General features: G+C 46.3%; 2 protein-coding genes across 2 annotated transcripts in view; both read left to right on the top strand.

Annotated features, from left to right (window-relative positions):
* dtnbb (dystrobrevin, beta b) overlaps window positions 1-5,133 on the top strand; it is a 31,461-nt gene extending 26,328 nt beyond the window's left edge. Inside the window, exons 16-20 of the mRNA XM_062522102.1 lie at window positions 2,614-2,770; window positions 3,639-3,728; window positions 3,832-3,885; window positions 4,266-4,295; window positions 4,746-5,133. Coding sequence (XP_062378086.1) covers window positions 2,614-2,770; window positions 3,639-3,728; window positions 3,832-3,885; window positions 4,266-4,279 — 315 coding nt within the window. The 3' untranslated portion in view covers window positions 4,280-4,295; window positions 4,746-5,133. The remainder of the gene's footprint in view (window positions 1-2,613; window positions 2,771-3,638; window positions 3,729-3,831; window positions 3,886-4,265; window positions 4,296-4,745) is intronic.
* Window positions 5,134-9,478: 4,345 nt separating this feature from the next.
* LOC134067462 (DNA (cytosine-5)-methyltransferase 3A-like) overlaps window positions 9,479-22,522 on the top strand; it is a 42,456-nt gene continuing 29,412 nt past the window's right edge. The window contains exons 1-4 of the mRNA XM_062522743.1: window positions 9,479-9,546; window positions 10,545-10,744; window positions 16,561-16,668; window positions 21,670-22,012. Of these exons, the coding sequence (XP_062378727.1) occupies window positions 10,652-10,744; window positions 16,561-16,668; window positions 21,670-22,012 (544 nt within the window). The 5' untranslated portion in view covers window positions 9,479-9,546; window positions 10,545-10,651. The remainder of the gene's footprint in view (window positions 9,547-10,544; window positions 10,745-16,560; window positions 16,669-21,669; window positions 22,013-22,522) is intronic.

The following is a 22,522-nucleotide window of genomic DNA, read 5'->3' as shown; positions in this document are numbered from 1 at the left end:
CATTCTGCCGTAATAATTCTGACATCTACACCCCGACCCGGCGTTTTTTTTTTTTTCTCGTACAACCATATCACCGCCCATCTGTCTCCCGCGGGTGCACTCGCTGGAAGAGGCCAGAAATCATCGCGAATTGTTGGCGTGTCGGGCGGAATAGCGGTGTTGTGTGTCCATGTGAAAAATACTGCCGGGCGTCTGAAGGCAGAGCTGCGTGACCAAACTACATTACCCAAGCAACCCTCTGGCCTTCCAGGGAAAGCGCTGCTGAATCGCGGGGGGGTGTTGCTGTACACAGCATTTAGCGTTAAAAAGACTGAGCAGGTAGTGTGTGTGTGTGTGTGTGTGTGTGTGTGTGTGTGTGTACACAGTTTGTAGGTATCTGTGGTTTGGCAACAGGCAGCGTTGTGGGTTGGTGATGTTCTGAAGGGGGGGCGGGGGGGTGCTTTTGACTAACTCCAGTTGTGAGGTGCCAGTAACGAGGGCTGAAGTGGTCGGGGTGCTGAAAGAGTTAAATCAACACACTTCACCGACTCCCACTCTCGCTGGAGAGGGGAGCGTAGAACTCACAGCACCGTGTTGTGCCTCCCCAGCGCGAAATGAGCCCAATGTGTCGGACCACCGCACGACATCACACACACTCGTCCACTCTCGTCCACTCGGCTCTCGTTGTCCGGCGCCGGTCAGCCTCACGTGATTTCCTTCCCCCCCATGCATGCGCTTTTTGCTGTGCTCGTGAGCCGATTGCCTCTCCCCACTCAGGGCCTGATAACCGCCGTGCGTTCTATATCGCTCCACATCCCATAAATGGCCATGTGGCGCGTGAGCCGTATAGGAGGTCGGGGGGTGGAGTACGTACAGTACGCATAGGCAACCTCGCTCACCCCTATAGACGTGCCGCGCCGCGCGGCGATAAGCTATCATGCGCTTATCATTCCTTCCTCTTCGCCGTATAGAGAACTGAATTAGTGCTTACTTAGTTTATCAGGTCACGAGTTCCGACTCTGCCCCGGTAATGAATGGACGAGAGGTGGCCGACACGTCTAGCCACTGCTCCCCCCCCCCCGCCCCCCCCTCTGTCCGACGACAGCCCCCCTCCCGCCTGCGTGCCTGCTCCCATCTCTGCATGAGTGATTGCTCTCTGGAGGTCCCTGTGACCTTCTGTGGCACGGCCCTCTCCGTCTTTGCCCAGCCAACGCCAGTCCGCCCGCCCACCCACCCGCACCCTTCTACTCCTCCATGTCCTCCTCCATCTCCTCTCCCCTTGCCCCCTTGTCCCGTGCCAGGCTCGGGAGACCTGCTCCTTTCATCTGCCCGAGCTGCCCACCTCGCTGCTCCATGCCACCGCCGTCTGGCCTGCCATCTGCTGCCTGGCGCCGCGCCAGGGCAACTGGGCACGGGGCCCGGCGGCAGGAACACAGACCCTTCTGTCTGTGTGTGTGTGTGTGTGTGTGTGTGTGTGTGTGTGTGTGTGTGTTCGTGCAAGCGTCAGTGCGTGTGTGTTTGTGTGTGTGTGTGTGTGTGTGTGTGTGTGTGTGTGTGTGTGTGTGTGTGTGTGTGTGTGTGTGTGTGTGTGTGTGTGTGTTCGTGTGTGTTCGTGCGTGCGTGCGTGCGCGCGTGTGTGTGTGTGTATGTGTGCATGTGTGCGTGTATTTGTGTGTGTGTGTGTTCCTGTGTGTGTGCGAGTGTGCGTGCGCGTCTCTCTCTCTCTACGGCGGGGAGCCGGTCACATGTGTCTCCGCGCGCTGGGCTTTCAAGTCCACTCAGGCCAGCGCCACTCGAGGGGAAAGAAAATCCAATAGACAAAAAGGCACAAAAACACCATTCTTTAAAGGGCCCATACAGGATTCCACATTAGCGTCCGCTCACTGACCACAGAGGCCTGGACTCTAGGTGGACGCTGCGCTGTCTAAGAACTTGTTTTTGCTAGATGCAGCGTGCAGCAAATACCAGCGGCATATACTGTACCACAGAGTCCTGTGCTTAACTTCAAGGTTCCTTTGTAGGCAAGTCTGTCTGTCTTGCGCCGCAAATGAATTAGATTTGTGCTCTGACGAGGCAGCTTTTGAGTTATGACTTCTATCACTGCTGGGTTCTTTTGAGTCATCTTGTTTGTTCTATTCTTAGACTGGTAGTCACTGCTGCCGCACTGTACTCGCACTGTTTGCTATGTTGAGTCCTGCACAGCCTGTTTGAGCTTTTGAACCTTGTTTTCTTGTTTGAGTTTTGCTGAGCACTTGTTATGATACAGTCACCAGAGCTGTGTGTGTGTGTGTGCGTGTGTTTGTGCGTGTGTGTGTGCGTGTGTGTGTGCGTGTGTGTCTGTGTGCGTGCGTGCGTGCGTGCGTGTGTGTGTGTGGATCCTGTTTGTTTGGAGACGGTGGGGCTTATGGCGTTCAGTGGCGTGGCCCTGCTGTGTTGTTGTGACTCTGGAGCTCTTCCCCGCATGAATCATGAATTGTGTTGCTGCTTGACTCCTGTCCTCTCCCCTCCTCTCCCTGCGAGAGTCACGAGGTCTGTGTGTGTTTGTGAGCAGCTCTCTGTAGTTGACACTGGTCCCTCTCTCTCTCTCCTCCTCCCTCCACTGCCCCCTTCATCCCCCTCTTTCGTCCTCCTCAGGCTCAGTCGGGCTCGCCCCACTCCTCGCCCAGCCACAGTGCCAGCTGCTCCATGCCCATGCCCATCCGCTCCACGTCGGCCGGCTCCACGCCCACACACACCCCCCAGGACTGCCTGGCAGGGGTGGGCGGCGACGTGCTGGATGCCTTCTCTCAGGGTGAGATACCACACACACACACACACACCTCCAGCCACCTCCAGCTCTGGCCTGCTACTGTATGTGTACATACAGTACACACACACACACACACACACACACACACACACACATAGACACGCATACACCTCCAGCCACCTCCAGCCCTGGCCTTTGTGTATGCTTACACAAGCACACACACACAACCTCTGACAGCATACTTCACTTAACTCTGCCCCTGAACCACCGCAGTGAATAGCTCACTTGTAAAGATTGCACACTTATAAAGATTGCCTTTATCTAAGTGGTACTTACCTTTCTGTCTAAACAATGATTACTGTTGCCACCGTTGCTGAATGCTGATTCATCTATCTCTTCATAACTACGATGCGATCTATGACACTCCACATTCCATGATTTTTACTATTGAGTGTTACTGAAATAGCACTGGCATTCATAGTGACTTGAAATTACTATATTGGATCACTGTGATGCCTTTACTTGGATAATTCCTTTTCAATGATTTTAGATGAGTATTTTTCACAACTTCATTGTAGTTTAGTGATGGTTTATACCAATTACACATAATTATATATGTGTGTGTATACATAAACAAATACATACAAATATAAGTATTTTTTTTCTTTTTTTCACACAGTTGGGATTTACATTTACATTACATGCACATGTTATTCATTTAGCAGATGCTGTCATCCAAAGCGACTATATATGTCAATTATATTACCATATCCATAGTCCCCAGAGACATTCAGGGTTATGTGCCGTGCTCAAGGGCATGTATAGTACATGTACAACCATGCGTGTGAAAAGAGATCTCTTGATTTATGAAAATACAGTATGTAGCAGTGTTTTGGGCTCTGTATTTCAGGTGTACCTAGGAATCTTCGTAATGACCTTCTGGTTGCTGCTGACTCCATCACAAACACAATGTCCTCTCTGGTGAAAGAGCTCCACTCAGGTACACCTCCCCCCCACACCCCACACCCCTTTATACCATCTCCTCACACCTGCCCATTAACGGTCACGGACTAATGCCCCTCTGTGTCTCCGGACGCTTACAGTGGACGACAGACTAGAGGAAGAGGAGGAGAATCTGAGGAATGGAAGAGACAAAGGTGAGTCCCCTCCTCTCTCTCTCTCCCCCTCGCAGGTAAATTAAGCCCCGCGTTAGAGCCATTTTCCACACTGATGAATCGCTTGATTGCTGCGGTCCACATGCGAGAGAATATCCAATAGCTATTACCGCTTATGCAATGGTAACAGTGTGTCTTGCGTAAGGGCCGTTATATTAATATTCAAGATTCAAGAGCCTCTTTATTGCTTTCATGGTGATTCTGAATATGTCTGGCTGTAAGCTTAATTCTTTTAAACACACTTCAGAGACATCAATCGCCATTCGTTAATGATTTATTAAAGATGAGAATTAATCTTTAATGAGATGTATGCCTCCCAGAGCTTCTGAGTGAAAATCTAACACAGTCCCACAATCTTCTAGCTGTCACAGAATAAAAGGAGCTTCTATCAAGTAAGTACACTACTTCTGACTACTGCACCCTTTCATGCCTCTTCTCTTAGTATCCTAGTCGCCCTAACCACCTCCATGTGTACAGTACACGGATGTGTGTTATGAGTGTTTCCTATGCCTGGTGCCTGGGTGCCTATGTTCAAATCATAAGAAATCCTTCAGTACTGTACTGTCATTCTTTTACCTCAAAATAGTGGCTTTAAGGTCATTTTGATAATACACTGACTCATAAAACAGATAATGGCGTCTGTGACATTGGTAATGTGCACCCAGAACTATGAACTGTGTAAGAAAATGGCCTATTTTGTGCCGTCACCCATTTTTCAACGCACTCAGTATCGCCTTTGAACATGTATGACGACAGTTAGAAATGTCAATTCTTACATTGTTTTGTTTTAAAAGTGTAAAGCACTCTGACACACCTCATGTGCCCCCCTTCTTCCACCACAGTGAAATGCATCATGGGAACAGGACCACCTTCCGCCATTCTCAACATCCGGATGCATTTGCAGAAAAAAAGAGAAGAAGAAAAAAAAAAACCTAAAACAAAGAGCTAGCAACATCAACAATCCTTTGCCCTGGCACGAGCACACAGAATAACGCATGCTGTTCAGGCTATCGGGGCTTTTTCGCTGTGTGAGTCTAGGACGGGCACCCTCGTGCGCGGGCAGGAAGTGGTCTCTCACGAACACACGTCTGCACCTTCCTGCTGGAGGTCGAAGGTTCACTCACACAGGAACGGCTTTCTCTGGTTCTCATCTCTCATAGACTACAGATGTCAAAAATATAATAACGCTGTATTCTGGTGCACACAGTTAAGCACACATAGGTATGTGTACACACACACACACACACACACACACACACATACTGTACACACACACACAATCACACACAGTTTCCCGTCGAAAGATGCAGATGCGTTTTATTAAATCAAACGAAATAACAGGAAGTCTGATATCATGTTGATATACTTATGTCTATCTGATGACCTGATTGGCATGATAAAGTAACAAGGATAAAGTACCCAAAGCTTGAAGATCTCTCCCGATTTAGAACAGTGTGTATAGGGCATGCACATTATTTTAGTCAATATCAGGCATCAGCCGAGTTAACTGGTCTCCCAGTGAAGTGAAACCTCGGATACCACGGGTCAAAGCGGTCTTTACAAAATATAGATATTCTTTCATAGCAGGCAGTTCATGATTGTATAATCATGTTAGTGTGGTTTGTTATCTGTTTGGACAGTTCCATCCATGTTCTTCTTACTTCCCCACACCTTCTAGTCAGTAAATGGGGAAAACCTCTCTCTCTCGCACACATGAACACACGCACGCACGCACACACACACACGAATACACTTACAAGTACAAAAGCACATCCACACATCCTCATCCAATAAACCCATGCTCTTGTACAAAATATCTGTCACTAACCCTCCAATGCAAACGGCCACTACAGGCACTTAAAGGACAATTCCTCTATCAGATGGTCCCAGTGGGAGTGTGTAATGACAGCCTGAGATCTGGGACTTGTGGGGTCGGTGCATGTTGGGGGGGTGAAAGCTCAGGGTTAGTTGCAGGGGGGGGGTTGGGATTGCCAAGAGGGAGAAAGTCAGACTCTTGTTTTTGATGTTGTTTATTTGGTTACGTTATTTATTTGTTCATTTATTTATTACTTTGATCTGTTTGGTTATATATTTATGTATTTATTTATTTATCTGTACACTGCTGCTAAATTCACTGCGTTTGAGAGGGTGGTTTTCAAGTGATGCCAAACTGGCCTGCTTTGTGTGTGTGTGTGTGTGTGTGTGTGTGTGTGTGTGTGTGTGTGTGTGTGTGTGTGTGTGTGTGTGTGTGTGTGTGTGTGTGTGTGTGTGTGTGTGTGTGTGTGTGTGTGTGTTAGTGTGTGTGTTCGTTTGTTTGCTTGTGTGTGTGTGTGTGTGTTGTGTGTGTGTGATGTCGTGTCATACTTATCGTTTTCTCTTCCGCCTTGTGAAAGAGGGAGAAGAGGAGGCATACCTTGAGGCCGCTCCCAGGTGTTACTGGTTTAAATAAATTGTTTCTCTCGCTCTTTTTTTCTTTCATTTCAAGGGCTTTCCTTTATTAAATGGAAAGTCATATAATTGTCTGTGTTTAATTAACTGGTGCTCAGGGACTCTCTGGAGCATTATGGGGGGCTGTAGACGCGCTTGTGAACTAATGGGCTTAATGGACTCCAGATGCACCCGCGGCGGGGTCAGAGGTCAGCGCGGGTCATAAAAACATTGGGCGAGATGCTGATTGGTCGGCGCTGAAGTGCTCTGAAGTGAGGGACGAGACCTGATGTGATCGGTATTGGTTAGAACAACAGTGGGGAGGGCGTTGCATCAGTGGCTATTCTTACCCACGCGAGGACCATAGGTGCATGCACAATAGTGTGACCCCTTCCCGTGAGAAAGGCGGTGGTTCCCGCTATTAAATGCATTCAGCTGAATATCCATGTGCCCCACCCCACCCCACCCCCCCTAAGCATTGCACTTTGGGCAATTGCATTACCTATACCAACCTCCACAACTTGGCAGTACAGTAGTAGGCTGATGATACAGCTAGACATACACAGATCTCAAGGCAGGTGGGCAGAGACAAAACCCCACAGTGGGTGACACTATCAATTGACAGTACAGCATCAGGGTGTTGAAGTGATTGAGAAAAAGCATTGTTTTGGATACTGGTCGCACATTGAGTTTCCATATACATTTGTAAAAGCAGAGGTCGTTGTGAATGTTGTTTCTTCAAATCATTTGGCAGCTAATTATGATTCATGGTTTGAATTTCTTTGCTGAGGTATTTTGCAATGTTTGATTATTGGAGCTTAATGTACAGGCCTGAACAGAAGCATGTTGAAAATAAAAATGTCAAGGCCTTTTTTTTCCATAGCGTGTGAAATATTCATCTCTGCAATCTCTTATTTCATTCCGATGTTTATTCCAAATAGTTGTATGTTTCAAAGCAAAGAGCTACAAGGTAGTTTTCTGTTGTTTCAGGAGGAGGGTTAGGGCAGCTGAACTTGCTAGAGCTGGATTTGTAACAGATGTGTGTCAAAACGCATTATAAAGAGAACCACATCACTGTACGTTCATAGAACTCAAAGCTAAGTGTATCACAAGAAAAAAAAAACTATAAAGACACAAGGAGGCTTAACTCTAGGCCTTTGCTAAAGGTACGAATGCAATACTCCAATGTAATTGTGTGCTAGCCGTAGAGGACAGAGAGCTGTGTAAAGCATTGCTGTGCATCAACTGCGCGACCTTTAGTTAGGAATTTTTTGTACTTTGGTCTCTAGGAATGCAAGCATCTGTTAATCTGTGTTCATTTGTGAGTCTGGACATCATTGGTTAACTGTTCTGCCTTTTACATTTGTGCCAAAAGATTTGCAAACTTTTGCTTGTGTCAAGTCTATATTTTGTTTGTTTTGTGTGTATGTGTGTGTGTGTGTGTGTGTATGTATGTATGTCTGTGTGTCTGTGTGGTTGATTGATGTGTGTGCATAAGTATACTGTATGTGCATTGCAGCATATTTTTTTATCGATTGTGCCATTGATTTGCTTTAGATGAGTCAGTAGACCACCTGCACTTACATGTGTATGATTGACTGCTACCCTGGACCAAACAATCACAGCAGATCCAAGAAATATGTAAGGTACACCAGCACCTGTCTCTTTACACAGGGAAGTGTACAAACTCTTGAATGAAGATTTGTCCATGCTGTCTGTCCAGTTGCAATCCATGCCAACGTGTGCAGGTAGTCAACACTGGCCAAAACTTGATCATTTTGCTTAAGATTTTGCTGCTAAGATGAAATGTTGTTGATTATGGTTCTGTATGTCATTTTTACAGTCATGGTTTGTCACCTTATGTATGTCTTTTGTAAATTCATAAAACGTGAAATATATTAAAAGATGCTCAGAAATGTCATGGATCTGTTGATTTGTCCTTATACTGTAGATGGATTTCTTAACATTAATTATGAAACCTAACCAATATGCTCTGAAAAGCAAGAGCAAATCCTGTGTGTAGCAGTCTTTTGGAGGCAATCACAACCAGGGACTTCGATTGGGTCAGTATATGTGTGTTTATGTATGTCAGGACATATACATAGATTTGTGTGTGTGTGTGTGTGTGTGTGTGTTTACGTACCGGTGTGTGTGTGTGTGTGTGTGTGTGTGTTGCACCTCTTTATCATGACCGTAGTGTCGGAAATCATAAACACCACCGTTACCAATACAAAGTTATGGCTGAGGCAGTAAATGTGTCAGATGCTCTCTTGTAGTAGTTGCGTTTGTCAAGTTATACTATGGAGTGTGTGTTTGTGTGTGTGTGTGTGTGTGTGTCCATGTGCCAGCCGTCCCCAGTTGACCCACAACAAGAGGGACTCTCCATGAACATTGTGCTCCTCTGTTGGTTCTGCGGAACCTTCCGGATCAGTGAATCCCAACGGCCTACTGTTCTCGAGTTTACCACCATGCACGAGTGTGATGGTTTTCAGCAGAGTAGGGAAATGTGTCCCTCTAGTGGTGCTCTCATGGCTAAAACAAAGTTATGTAATATATAGCTCAAGAATTAAGAGAAAATGGTTTGTCTTGCTAGATATGTCAGAGTGAATACAATTTTGAGTTGCCCATGAAGCTCTCATGGGTAATAATTCAACGATTGTACATAAGAATATAGTGTAGCTCTACCTTATCATGCCAACCCCTCAATCATATGAAGCTGAACGCATGACCTTCACATTGCAAACTGTGAGTCTGTTCAGCTATGACAATTTATACTATAATAATTGTGTAATTATTGCTATGGACTGAGGTAAAGATATCAATCCTTGGCCTATGCAGAATATGAACAGCATAGAGGCCTACTTAGAAAAGGGGGTTTATAAGGGGAATGTTTAAGTTGACGTCGTGACCATTAACTTGACAGCCTGATAAGAAATCTCTGGTTAATGTAGTCTTGTTCTCACAATATGAAACGAAAACAACTGTTCCACTGAAGATGTATGAATGAGCCATGGGGTTATAGAGTACAAAGTCCTACACCCGGCTCGCTTTAGGACCTTGCAGAGGCATGTTAAATCCGCTGGCCTCTGCAGTGTGAGCGGAGCATCTGGAGGAGGGCTGGCCGGCTGGGGAGGTGGAGGACGGGGAAAGAAGCCGAAGGAGGATCCGGGAGCCTGCGGAAACAAAAAGGGTCAGGCCTGGGACTTGGCGAAAAGGGTAATTAACGCTGTGATACACTTATTTAAAAATCAGTTCCCGTAGTCAAAATGATCCGCCATGCGCGGTTATCTGTTACCAGGCGTGAATGGAGGCCATATTAAAGAGGCGAAGTGTAGTCGATGGTGGAGGGACAGCCAGGCGTTTTCGTGCTTTTGCAGATGTGGGCTTTAGACATTGCGATATGCACTTGAACTTGATGACCGTACGTGTAGCACCAGTACTACGATTGCACTACCTCAATAGGCTGCACGTCGAGCGTAAAAAAATCGCATTTTTTTCTCCAAAAGGACTCGGCCTAAAACAGGGTCTCCACTCAAAAGCTGATTCAGTTATCAATGAAAAACGAACAAAAGTTGTCTTATATTCGCTCTCAAGAAAAGCAAATGGTGGTAACGGTCAGACCGAGAGCTTTAGATACATCGTCCTCGATACCTATAAAGCTCCAACACACCTTATTCACGACATTTACCTGACCCTTGATGACAGAAAGGTGAGGTGCAGATAATTGTGAGTCTAGCACATTTCGCCTACCTGCTGTAGCCTACTAGGGCGCGCAAACATTTTGATTCCGGCAATTCGATCCTCCATCATCATCAATGATATGTTATAACATTTGAACCTATGCATGGATTAAAAGCTTTTCGTGATGTAATTGGAAATGTTGTTCCGCACATTAATCATTTTAAAATACAAATATTAAACAATTGAGTTATGTTGAATGATTCTAAGAAAACTTAATTTAGCTTCAGTTTAAAAAGTATGCAAAGAGTACAAATACCTTTTGATTTTTTTTTGTTTTCGTAAGAGGCCTACACAGGAAATGTGTAGCCAATATTGCGCAGTGCTCCATAGGTGGTTTACCCTACCCTGCAAACCCAGTGTGAGAGTGTATGTGTAATGCGTTATTTAGGTTAATGTGAATTAATGTGATGTATTGCATTATTGTAACTATGCGGGACAACAACTTATTGCAGTATTTTTGCTTATATTTACAGGGGGTCTGATAGAAGAAGGATTATCAGCTTTTAGACCTCTGATTTTATTTTTACTTTCTTTTTACATCATTTTTATTATTATTATTGAAGTAACTTTGTCATTCTTCATGACAATGCCGTCCAACTCCGTCACCAGCACTGCCAACGCAACCATCTTCAAAAGCTCAGAGTACACGTGTGACCCAGCCGGCAATAGAATGGTAAGGAAAAGACACCTCCTCCATCAGCTAGTGAGGCAGCTAACAACCTGAGGAATGCTAATGGTAGCCCACTCCTAACTCATTCTGTATTTGTTGTCAACAGTAGGAAAAGTTGTTCCATAAAAGATGCTAATGGAAGGGGTTGGAGTAGATGAAACCTTTTAAAAACACACCTAGTAATTATGATTAAAATGCCTCAACCAGCCAATTTAGAGCTAGGATATTTAATGCCATGTAATGGACTTTGAAAGCCAATTAAATAGTTACCTAATTATGTTTTTGTATTGTTTCAATACACATTTGTAACAAGTTTGTGATGTTGGATTATTCAATAGCACAGGACTGAATATAGGTTATTTTTCCCATCCTCAGTTGCACCATATCAGTAACCTTTCATCGCCCGTAATCAAAAATATTTTTACCAGGCATAATTATAGTCCTTGTTGTTCAACATTGTTGCTGTTTTTTCCCCTTTAGTCCAAACTTTGCCATCCCATGAAGATGGCACTGATCAAACACATACCTCACAGTTTGCTCTGGAGGGAATTCCCCTATTTGTATAAATAAGGAATTATTTTGGTAGCCTGCTATGTGGTCAGTCTTATGCTCCAGATTACGATGTGGGCGGCTACCACAGTGTGATTGTGCTCCAGCTGACCGCAGAACACAATCATTAAACATCTTGTCTTTGAAACCACAGTTCCAACACAGCAAGCACAGTATCAATGAAACGCTCTGTGTGTCCAAGCTAACAGGAAGTTAAGATGCCCTCTGGACAGTCGTCAGTTGGCTTGAAACATAAATCCGTTGTACTCATTGTCACCTATGATCCGGAGGGGTTCTCTTAACATGGTGTTGCATCATCACCCACGATATATGAAAAAATTAAGAACAGTACTGACATTGTCATTACAATGGTTGCTGAACACACTGTCCTGGTAGTGACTTCCACACTGTTGTATTTGAGGAGCTGATTGGTCAGCACTGACCAAAGCAGACCTCTATTTATTTATCAGGATGAGAGAGTCAGGTGTAGAATTAAGTGGGGCACAGAAATGGCGCAGTGAGTCATTAATGCGCAGAATCATTTTTTGATGACTATATAAGGTCATAGAGGCTACCACACTATTAGACTTGGCTGTGTGTGAGGTACATGTATGTTCAGGACACAGACAAAGAGTGCGCACACTTATGTCTATGTGTATGTGAGTGAGGCTGATGACTTGGTGTCCTCAGTGACAATGAGAAGATGCTATACTGTACCTAGTTTTTATTACAGCGATTGCCTTGAGGGGACATACTTCGTCTGAGTGGTTTCCTGATGGAAGAATTCAGCCTCATTCAGTCGCATTTTCAGTCTCGTTAGAAGTCTCCATCAGCCATCACAGGAAGCCATCTTCAATCAACCGCCTTTAGCTGCTCTGACTCACTCTCATCGCTCTGTAACTGCTTCCTTAGCTCCTCTCACCTGTTTTTACCGCTGTACGATAACTGCTCATTATCCCTCCTCTCAACACCTTGGTCTGGACATCCTCTTCAGCACTGCCCTCTCCACCTATCTCAGCACCTCATTTACCACACCTGTGCCTCTGTCCAAATTCTATCTTCGTCGCGCAGCCTCACCCTCGGTCTCAGTGGCCTCTTCTGTGTCAGTGGCCTCGCTGTGTTCTGTCTGTGTTCCCTCCACTTCCCTCACTGTCCCACTTGTTTCGCTCTCTCGCCTCAGACCGTCTTTGTCTAACAGACCTGGAGAGAGCGCCGGTCTTGTTGTTTTGGCGTGCGCCGTGCCCCTCCGGGGTATAAACAGGGTTGCGGTCAGCAGTGGTCAACATGGTGGGTGTGGGCTGTGGCGAGGTAGGCTCGCGCGGCGGCCTCTGTCTGGCTGTGATTTACGTGGGGTTGGGGGGCGGCGGTGGTGGAGGCGGGAGAAGGGGTTGAAGCTCGTCCTTTGCTTCCTCATTGGTCATGCGCTGCTCGTAGCTCTGTTGCCAGGCAACAACCCTTGCCTTAAATAACCAGCCACCGCCGACAGAAATAGAGCGTAGATATTGACAGCCCTCATTGAGTTCACATCGGGGAAGGCCAATTTTTTAATGTCCCCATTGTTTTATTATGTCTGGTGGTTATACAATTTAGAGTCTGGAGGCATTATTGTTTATTTTATTCACCACATTTGGGAGAGGGATTATATGAGCTACCACCTTGTTTATGCATCAGTGGTTAGTTACAAACAAGGCATTCATCGACTAAATTTAGCCATATTTACAGATTAAAACTAATTTTGGAAACCGTCAGCTGATGAATGGGATTGTTGGATGCATTTTAAGTTATGACCTTTGACCTTTTAATTTGGATGGTTGGTCATTTGGTTTATTTGCTCAACTGTGAACTCTGGGCCCACAGAGAAATTTTATCCTGAGGCTGGAATAGCTGGAGCTGGAACTGGTGCTTCAGTGAGCTCCCCCCTCCTCAGGGGAGTGTGGCCGTGGCCGTGTCTGTGTCTGTGTCTCTGTCTTGGGTCATCACGGTCACTCTCGGTCTCCTCCGCTCCCTGGTGCACCTGCAGTCAGCGCATCAGCACTTACCTCGCCCTGCCCTGGTGCCCCAGCAGAGACACTGCAGGAGAGGAGACAGATCACGGCGGGAATAATGAATGGACGAGTCTGGAACACGGAAAATGATGGAGGTCCTGCCCTATGTGTATTATAAAGAATGAGTCAGATTGTTGGAAAAGGCTTCACCTGAATGTAACGCTTATTTTTGGATTAGATTAGATTAGATTAGATTAGATTCAACTTTATTGTCATCTGCACAGAGTAGTGCAGTTTGTGTCTAACCAGAAGTGTAAAAAAGCAGAGACAGAAGGTGCAGTATAAACAGTGCAAGACATAGTGCAGTATAGACAGTTATGTGGTATGGTTCACAGTAATAATTATATAATGTATAACTATGTGCAATGCATTAGCAGTAGCCTTATCAGTTGTTCCTGTCAAGGTTGCCAATGATTTCTACTCCTAAAATAGCATTAGCTAGCTGTGCAGAGAAGTTTGGCGTAATCACTGAAATCAAATCAAACTGAAAAATAGTCCTTTTAAATCCTTATTTGAGCCACATTTGAAGCATGTTGTTTATGTCAGTTTTATTGGGTGGTGGCAGTGAAGTACTTTGAAGGTCAGTCTGGGCATTCTGTATGGAGTTATGAGATCACTTTTAATTTAGATAGGAGCCTGATCTTATTTGCCCTAAATAGCTGCCTTGAGACTCGGCCAAGATGGCCGCTGAGTGGCGAGAATTGCCTGCAAGGACTTTGGTCTCAGACTAATTGACCCGACTCCCTCCAGCGCACTCCCGTGACCTTCTGACCGCCCCATTGCGTTTTTCCTCTGTAGTTGAAGTTTTACAAATCAGTACTTTTCAAGTTCTTGCAATGAGAATTGTGAGATGTCTGCCCTTCATGAATCAATTGGAAGCAAAGATAGAGTAAAGGCAACAATTCAGCCATTTTGCAGCAGCTTTCTGCTATTGCCACCTGTTACAGTCAATGGCCTTGGAATCAGACAAGTGTATTTTCTGTCCACCACCAGGCCCCAGAGAGTAACATTATTTTCTTATCAATCCACTGGTTGTACCACCAGTTTTCCTGTAATAACATACATCAAGCAGTCAACTGACTGGTTAATGCCAATGTTAGAGACAGGTAGGATCACTTTTGCAGTCACTCCAACAGAGGCAGACCATACAAAGGCATTGAGGGATTTTACAACACGTGATGCAGCCAGTTTTCATCTTTTTGAGATGCTTTCTCAGATATGATTAGGGTTTGAACTCTCGAACTTCCAGATGTGTATAGTTGCCTGCTTTTTCAGCCCAGAGCATCTATTGAGTGTGCTAAATCTGCTCTTCAAAGACGTGTAGAAGAGTTGAAGAAGCACTTGTCTTCATGCAGTAGAGAAAGTTGTCAGAACAAAGGCGATTCGGTCGAATTTATCCTTGAATAACACCCATGTGTGAATGATTTTGGAGACGTCTACTGTACCATCGTTCTCTGTGGTCCCATGCCAGGTTAGCCATTCCCTGTGTGCGCATATGTTGGCTACCTCTTGTGTTGACCATATGGGAAATCCTCCACGCCGATTTTTGGTCAGGCTTCGTGAGGAACTGATGAACGATTACTATCTGCGGCCATCTGGGAAGCAGCCTTCTCCCTGCCTTCACTGTCATCTTGAACACCCCCCTCCCCTCCCAGCAGAACTCTTTTGGCTTCGAGCGAGGGGTTTTGTTGAAGGGGGGTAGGGAGGGATGCTGAGTTTTGTCTATCAAAGCCAGATTGGATGTGGTTGGAGGGAACTTTGCCTATTTTAACAGCTCAGAAGTGACATGCAGTTCCTCTTTCTTCATCGTAGCACTCTCCGTTCTGCGCAGGCTGGCTATAAAAGAGAAAAAAGAGTAAGTGAACTTCACAAGGGGCTAAATGTTGTGTGCTGTTCTCCACATGTGAATACTGGAGATCCCAAGGGAGACCTTAGCCAGTGGTTTGCAGTTGAACAATTGAGAACTGGGTTGATGTAAAGTTTTATGTTTCCAGTATGTTTTTATGTTCTCAGGTCCTTTCAAATGAAAGCCATGGGCAAAGCGTTCCAGTGGTAGTAAAAATCTATTGTATGCTCTGGAAAAAATAAACACTTGTTAAACTCCATTTACCCCATCTTGATAACCTTTCAGTCAGTCTATTCTGATGAGTCACATGGCAAATTGCAGTCAATTAGCTACTGCCCTTTTTATGATATTATCATGTCTGTTTTTACTGCCACACTGGGTCATGTAGACATGAAAGACTTCCCTGTTGTACATTTGGAATTCATCCTTCAGATTATATTCCGTCACCCGGACAAGGGCTGTCCATGAATTTGCACGAAACACCTGCTTCGTATTATGCTCCTTTCATTGAGGCGGACATCAATGGTTACTTGTTGTGTGTCCTAAATGAAAAATGTAAATGCCTCCATGTACTTCTGGCGATAATCTTGTTCGAGAGGGGCTTTTATGTAAATGATACCATTATGGTCCTCCTCGAAACACCACTCACAGGTCAACTTTCTGCAAGTCTTTTCAGTCTCTGAAATGCAAAAGCCCTCACTATAGCACACTACAGAGTCAAATGATTTTTTTGTAAAAATAGTGTTTTTTTTATGAAATTCCTGTGACATGGTAGGTTTTCCAGAAAACCTAGAAGTATTTACCAATAAAAAGTATATAGATGTGGATTGAAATTTTCCCACAGTATCTAAGATGCTTTCAGTCGCTGTGATTATTCAGCCAATATTTTTGATGGCCAAAAAATGCTACTCAGCAAGCCAAGTCCCATCTGATAAAATGCATAAAATATAATCTTTGTTTTGCTGTAATTTTGTTTGCTTTCCCTGTTGTCAGCAGCGTACTCTGGTTTCCTCCCCACAGTCCAAAGACATGTATGTCAGGAATGTTAGGCAGCAGATACTCCCACCACTGGCTCAGACCAAGGCACTGACCAATGCACTGACCAGAGAACAAGAATGGGTCACTCGCTACCACATGCTGCCCTTTGCTCTTAAATAGAAACACTGGGTTTGATCCACAGAATGTTGTTTTTTCCCCACAGCAATCAATAGAGAATGATCAAACATTCCAATCAATGAAGTAATTATCTGTTAAATGACTGATGCAGATGTTGATGCAGTAGAGTGGGAGTGGGAGTGAAGCCTTGTGTGCGCTGTGTGCAGTGTATTACACAGGCCATTAGGGGAGAGCTGATGCCATCGTTCTGTTTGGCTCCGCAGAGCGACAACAGCAGGATGGACAAGCAGTTTGTCACCATGGAGACGCCAGCCCACAGCAGCCCGGCTGGAAAAGTCGGGCGGCCGGGCCGGAAGCGGAAGCCATTTCCGGTAAGTTGCCGCTGACCTCTGCGTAGGTTCACACCTCACGTGTTGTTATGTGTTGCGCATGCGTCCGTGTTTGTTTATTGCGGGCTTTCTGTGGGTTTACAGCTCACGTGTTTTTAATGTTGTGCGCGTGTGCATGTTTGTTTATCATAGTGTTTGTGTACACTGTGTGTTTGGAAAGGACAAGTTGTTGGTCACATGAAGTGAGCCCTTGTACAACAAATGCCTTGTTCAGTTCAGAACCTAAATCAAGACTTGACAGGACTAGACTACACGACTACAAGACGAGACAACAAACACACACACACATGCTGTACACACACACACACACACACACACACACACACACACACACACACACACATACACATATACAGTATTTGTGTATACAGTGACTAAATTTAACCTGCACATCCACATATCAGGTTCTGTTAGCCCATGCCCGTTGTAAATGCCTGCGCGGGTGGAATGTATCTCTGTTTACATGCAGGTCTGTGGGTGGTGAGCAGGAGGAGGCAGGTTCAGCTTCCCCCTGTGCTGGGGCTGTGACCTAGTTTGACTTTTGACCTCTAGTAGAGGGCAAGTCTGGGTCACCAGATCACCGAAAGGGTTGCATAACATTCCTCTGACTCATTCCCTTGCTCTCTCCGAGCCCCTCTTGGACCGATTTGCTCTCCAATCTCTGCCTCTCTTTCTTGGTCTCTCTCTCTCTATCCCTTTTTTTCAATGATTGATCCACCCCCTTTTTCATCTGACTCTTCCCTTTCTCCAGCCGAGTCGTCTTCATATGCATGAGCTTGGGCTGTCTCTTTCTCTCTGTCTTTCTCATCCTCTCCCACTCCTCTGTCCCTGTGCTTCACTCCTCTTCTCCGTCTCTTCCTCTCCTCCCCTATCTCTTGTCTCTCGCACGTTTGCTTTCATCCCCTTCGGCTTGAGTGCTCTCATCGTCTCTAAGTACTCGTAAAAAAAAAAAAAGCGAGGGTCTCGGCAGGTCTTGGGTAGATCCCCCTTGTGCATAAATAACTAATAGCAGGGGCATGTTAGGGCATGTGAAAGCTCCCATAGACAGAGGGGTGCAGCTGATGTTGTTGTCGTTAGTCCTGGTGCTCCGGCGAGAAGAAGGGGGAAGGGCGGGCGATGTGAAGGTTTGGGGAGGGGGGGGGAGTGTGTGGTTAGGGGGTGGGATAGTGGTGGGGGTGGTGGGGGTTGTAATTCGGAGGAAGTCCTGCAAGGGAGAGGTGACCCCGAGTGCAACCATTGTGCCGCCCGTCGTTTGGGTGAAATATATGGCCGTGGAGTCGTAAAGCCGCCTGTCTCTCTGGGTGGAGCCAGCGCCGGTGATGGGTGTAAAAGTGGGTGACGGGAGGGCGGCGCGGGGTTGGAGGGGGACTCTTCCTCTCCGAAGACGTGCTCCACTTTTCCCTTCTCCAGAACCACTAATGGAATTATTTTTTGGAGGGGTGAATTTTTTTGGGTGGAGAGGAGTGAGAGGGGGGGGGGGGGTTGCTATATATAGGTACGGTCGTGGAGACTGCCAAGGCATACATAGTGCCCTTCCCTTCCTGGCCCGGCTCAACCCTGCCCCTGTCTCCGCGGCCCTTCCATGGCTTCCTCAGATGTACTTGTTGTTTTTTTTATCTGCCGGGGTCACGGGGGCCAGGCGCTGGTCCCGCGGGGGTTGTAAACCTCCTGGATATCTGCCACGGCGCTCAAGCGGCGCGATCTGCTGATTTGTGGATGTGTTGATCGGTTGAGTCTGTTTACAATCAGCGCTCCTTTCCGCCCTCTGCTTTTCCTGGCCTGCTCGGACGAGGAATGGTACGAGATAATCAGCCTGGAACGTACCCATTGGCAAAAAAGATTCTCACCTATTTTCTCAATTAATGTTTTTTAACGTTTTTTTTTAAAACTAGTAAGGGACGTTCTTCTGCAATTCCATTTATAGAAGTTATCGTAAAGGGGGCTTCAAGTATCTCTCTGTGTATCCTTCTGATTATCTTAACAGACCACAAGAAGGTTCTACTATGTGGTATAAGTCACCAGAGGGCCGTAAATGAAAAAGTTTATTATTGTCTTTAGTGCCATGAACAATAGACATTGTCTTGAAGTGTTTACAGAGCCCAGTGGCTGAACCTTAAGGAGTTCTTCCATGGGAGTAGACGCTCTCTCAGGTGGGTTGTGGTATTCTTCAGGCAGGCCTGGTGTGTGTGTGTGTGTGTGTGTGAGCTGTGTTGTCCCTACGCACAACCCTGAATAGTAAAGCAGCACTAGGCAATGATTCATCCCGTGAGGGTGGGTGGGGGGGTTTTTAGGCAGCCTGGGCTCCTTCCTGAATGAAGCGCCTTTTGAGGCATGACTCCACGTCCATCAAGTGACCTAAACAAAGCTGGGGAGGGCGGGAGGTGGGGGGAGAAACAGGAAAAGGAAAGAGAAAAAGAACTCCCCCCTGAGAAACCGCCAACATTCCTGCCATTTTCCCCCCACACTCGAGAAAGCGCTGGCCCAGAAATGAGGCCGAATGGAAGGAATGTACAGTATAGCATGTACTGGGGCGCAAGGGCAAGCCACTGGGCTCCCACCCGCCTCCACTGAAGGGAGAGAGAGAACGAGAGAGAGAGAGAGAGAGAGAGAGAGTGATTGAAGGCTGTGTGAGAGAGATTAAGAGTGATTCTAAGTGCAGTTGTTGAGCTTAACCCTCTCCTGCTCTTCAAAAGCAGCTCGACGCGACGGCTCAACGCACGCTGCCACGGCGGAGAAGTGAGGTGCGGATTTATAGGCTGATCTGGACGGTGTCACCTGTAGGCTATGTCAATGCATAAATTAGCATTTTGATGGCTCGCCCTGTGTCGTAAACTGGTCAGTAGAAGGTAGAGCACATGGTTAGAGTAATGGTCAGTCATTTATCATGGCTAGTGTAGTGGTCAGTACTGACATCTTGAGAGAAAGCTACTGGGTTTAAAGCCCAGTTCAGGTTTTTATTGTACGGAGCATGCATGTGTCTATTCCCATTGGCTTTTCTCGTGTGAAATACTTCTCTCCTCGTTCCTCTCTCCCCCCCACCGTCTTTTGGACTGAGAGACATGAATGGTGGGGATTTGAAGTTTCACATCCTTGTGTCATCACGGCGGCTCAGATCTCCTGGCTTAGGCACTGAAATGGATCCCTAGCTGCTGTGCTTTTGGCTGCCTTGCCACTAAGTAGTACGGATGAGTCAGTGATGAGGGGGACAAACTTCTCCTCGGAGGTCAATAAAGCCATCGTCGTTTTTTTTCTCCCCCTAATGTGGCGTTTGCGCTTCTGAGCGGAGTCCAATTGGAAGTGCTACTCCACTGACTGGCCTCTGTTTGACATTTATTGATAATGAATGGCACCCATAGCCATATTTCCCCCTCTGTTTGGGAAGAGGAATGACCGCTTTGGGAGACGGTAAGTTGTAAGAGTAACAAAAAGAGAGAGAGAGAGAGAGAGTGAGTGAGTTAGTCGGTGTGTATGTGTGACAGCGAGAGAAAAGGGAAAGAGTTCATTTAAGCACCAGCATTAGTCCGTTTATTATTCTTACTCGTGAGCTTGCGAGCGCACACTTGTGTCAATACACATTTCACGTCTCCCCTCGGAGACTGGTAAGCTAAACAACAGCTGTTAACATGGGCGTGAGACTCTCCATGTGGCTCGCACACACATAAAGGCCACATACATGGAGTTAATGCACGGAGGAACTCCTAATACCTGACTTATTCTAGAATAATCCTACAGATTCCCCATATCGTATACACACAGCACAAAGTCAGTGCTCTTAATCTAGTTTAAGCGCGCATATGTGTACAGTTTCGTTTAAACAGCACATACATGCAATACATACATACATGCAGATGCATGGCATAGCCCGATCCTCTCTGCTATGTGTGTGACCGTTTGGTCTGCTGCCAGCCCCAGGGAAAGGCCAGTTCTGCTGTGAGACAGTGAACAGGTGACTGGCTTTACTCTGTCACTGGTGTTTATATGCAGACAGACAGAGAAACACAGGGTTGACACTGAGCAGTTCTGGCTGACGGCTAGCAGTGATAGCTGCTGTGATGTGCCGTGGCTAGTGTCAGTGCGTCAGCATGCAGCATTGAGCTATAGAAGCTGTTTTCCTGCGCTAGCTAGTATTTGCCAAACTAGATCGGCCAAACTCAGCACCAGTTCGTTCATGGTGGCTTGCTTTGTGTGGCGTTTTGTGTGTTGCGTTCGTTTGTTTCAGATTTGGAAATAAACTATTTTGAGTGCAGCAGTGATGCATCACTGAAATGTCATGATTGGAGATTTGGGGGATACAATTAATGTTTGTTTATAGTCTTTTTACAATATTCACCTCATCATTAGCCATCCCTTGTATGTGTCACATCATTCCCAGACCAGGACCGAGAGCTGAGCAAATATTTACTTGAAACCAAACTAAGGGCTGCAGTTTTTGGCAAACGTGGGTCCTATTGTTTGGGCGCCCATGAGTGCTGGTTGAGGGTTCACATCTGTCAGTGTTCACATCTGTCAAAAACCAACTCAGCTGAGGAAAGTGGTTGACAGGTCTGTTCTGCACCAAACAATCCCACAAGTTAAAGCTTTGGTTTCTGCACCAAGTGACAGTTTTGGCCTTTGGTTCTGTTCTGGTTTTGAAAAGCTCCCTGGGGCTCTTGACATGGTGACATGAATAATGACTGACTGCGTGGCACAGCCATGTTTCGTAAAATCACATAAATTCACATATAAATACCGCATGAATGTGTAAAATCAGGGGGAAAAAACATTAAATTACTGCATTGACAAGAATTGACATATAATCATTAATGCCACGTGTCTTGAGGGTGCTTGCTGTCACATATAATACTGCTATCAGAGGGCAAATAGAGGTCATGTCGGTTCAGACGGTCACCTGTTGAATGACCTGAAGTAGTGTATATGCAGTGGGTCAGACACTGTGCTGTTTTGCTGTGTGATCGACACAAGTTTGTCTCCTTCCTTGTCCAGCGTATGGAGGGGTCAGCAGTGGGCGCGGTCCGGAGTCCCTTCGAGCCCGAGAGCCTTCCTCAGGTGCGCAACGGCGACCTGGGTCACCACGACGACAGAATAGCGGCCAAGGTGTGCCAGCTAAAGCAGGAGCCGAAGGTTCCGGAGAACGGGCTGTTTGGGAGTGCAGCAGGCAGCAGCCCGAGCTCCAGTCCCAGTCCCAGTCCGAGTCTGAGCCCCTCCCAGGAGAACGGCGTGGCGGCCAGCCGAGACGAGCAGGAGAACCCCGAGAAGGACAAGGAGGAGGGGTTGGGGCCCCCACGCAGGAAACGAGGCCGCAGGAAACTCGAGCGGCCCACCAAATGTAAGCCATGCAGCCTGTCCGGCGCCCTGTTCGCACTGATGCTCCACATTTCTGGGTGTAATACAACATAGAACTTTTCTAATCTACACTTTGTTGTTTTCATCTAACATTTCTTGATGAAAGTGTCTGCTATATACTCTTAAATGCATATTATTATTATTATGTCACTGCTGTAAGATACACATACACATATTACAGGTAGCATGTGTCTACTGTATGGTGGCGTGTTGAAACCCACACATGGGCATATTTTCAGAAGTGGTTATTCTTACAGACACAGCCCAACTGTGTGGGAAGCCTCAAGGGAAGTGTGTGTTGAACACAGGGGAAAAGACATATCCACACCACCAGCCCTGAACAGCCTACTCCCATGCGGTGTACTCTGTGACTGGGCCCTGTTGCTTCCAACATGCTCTTCTTCTTTCCTGCTCACCTCTCCACCTCTCCACTGCCCTGTCTCTTTCTCTCTCTCCATCTCCCCGCATCTCTCTCTCTCTCTCTCTCTCTCTC

The sequence above is a fragment of the Sardina pilchardus genome, chromosome 20 (genome assembly GCF_963854185.1).
Source record: "Sardina pilchardus chromosome 20, fSarPil1.1, whole genome shotgun sequence".
In the NCBI taxonomy this organism is placed as follows: Eukaryota; Metazoa; Chordata; class Actinopteri; order Clupeiformes; family Clupeidae; genus Sardina; species Sardina pilchardus.
Note: the sequence above shows the minus strand (reverse complement) of the source record. Positions and strands in the feature narration are given on the sequence as shown.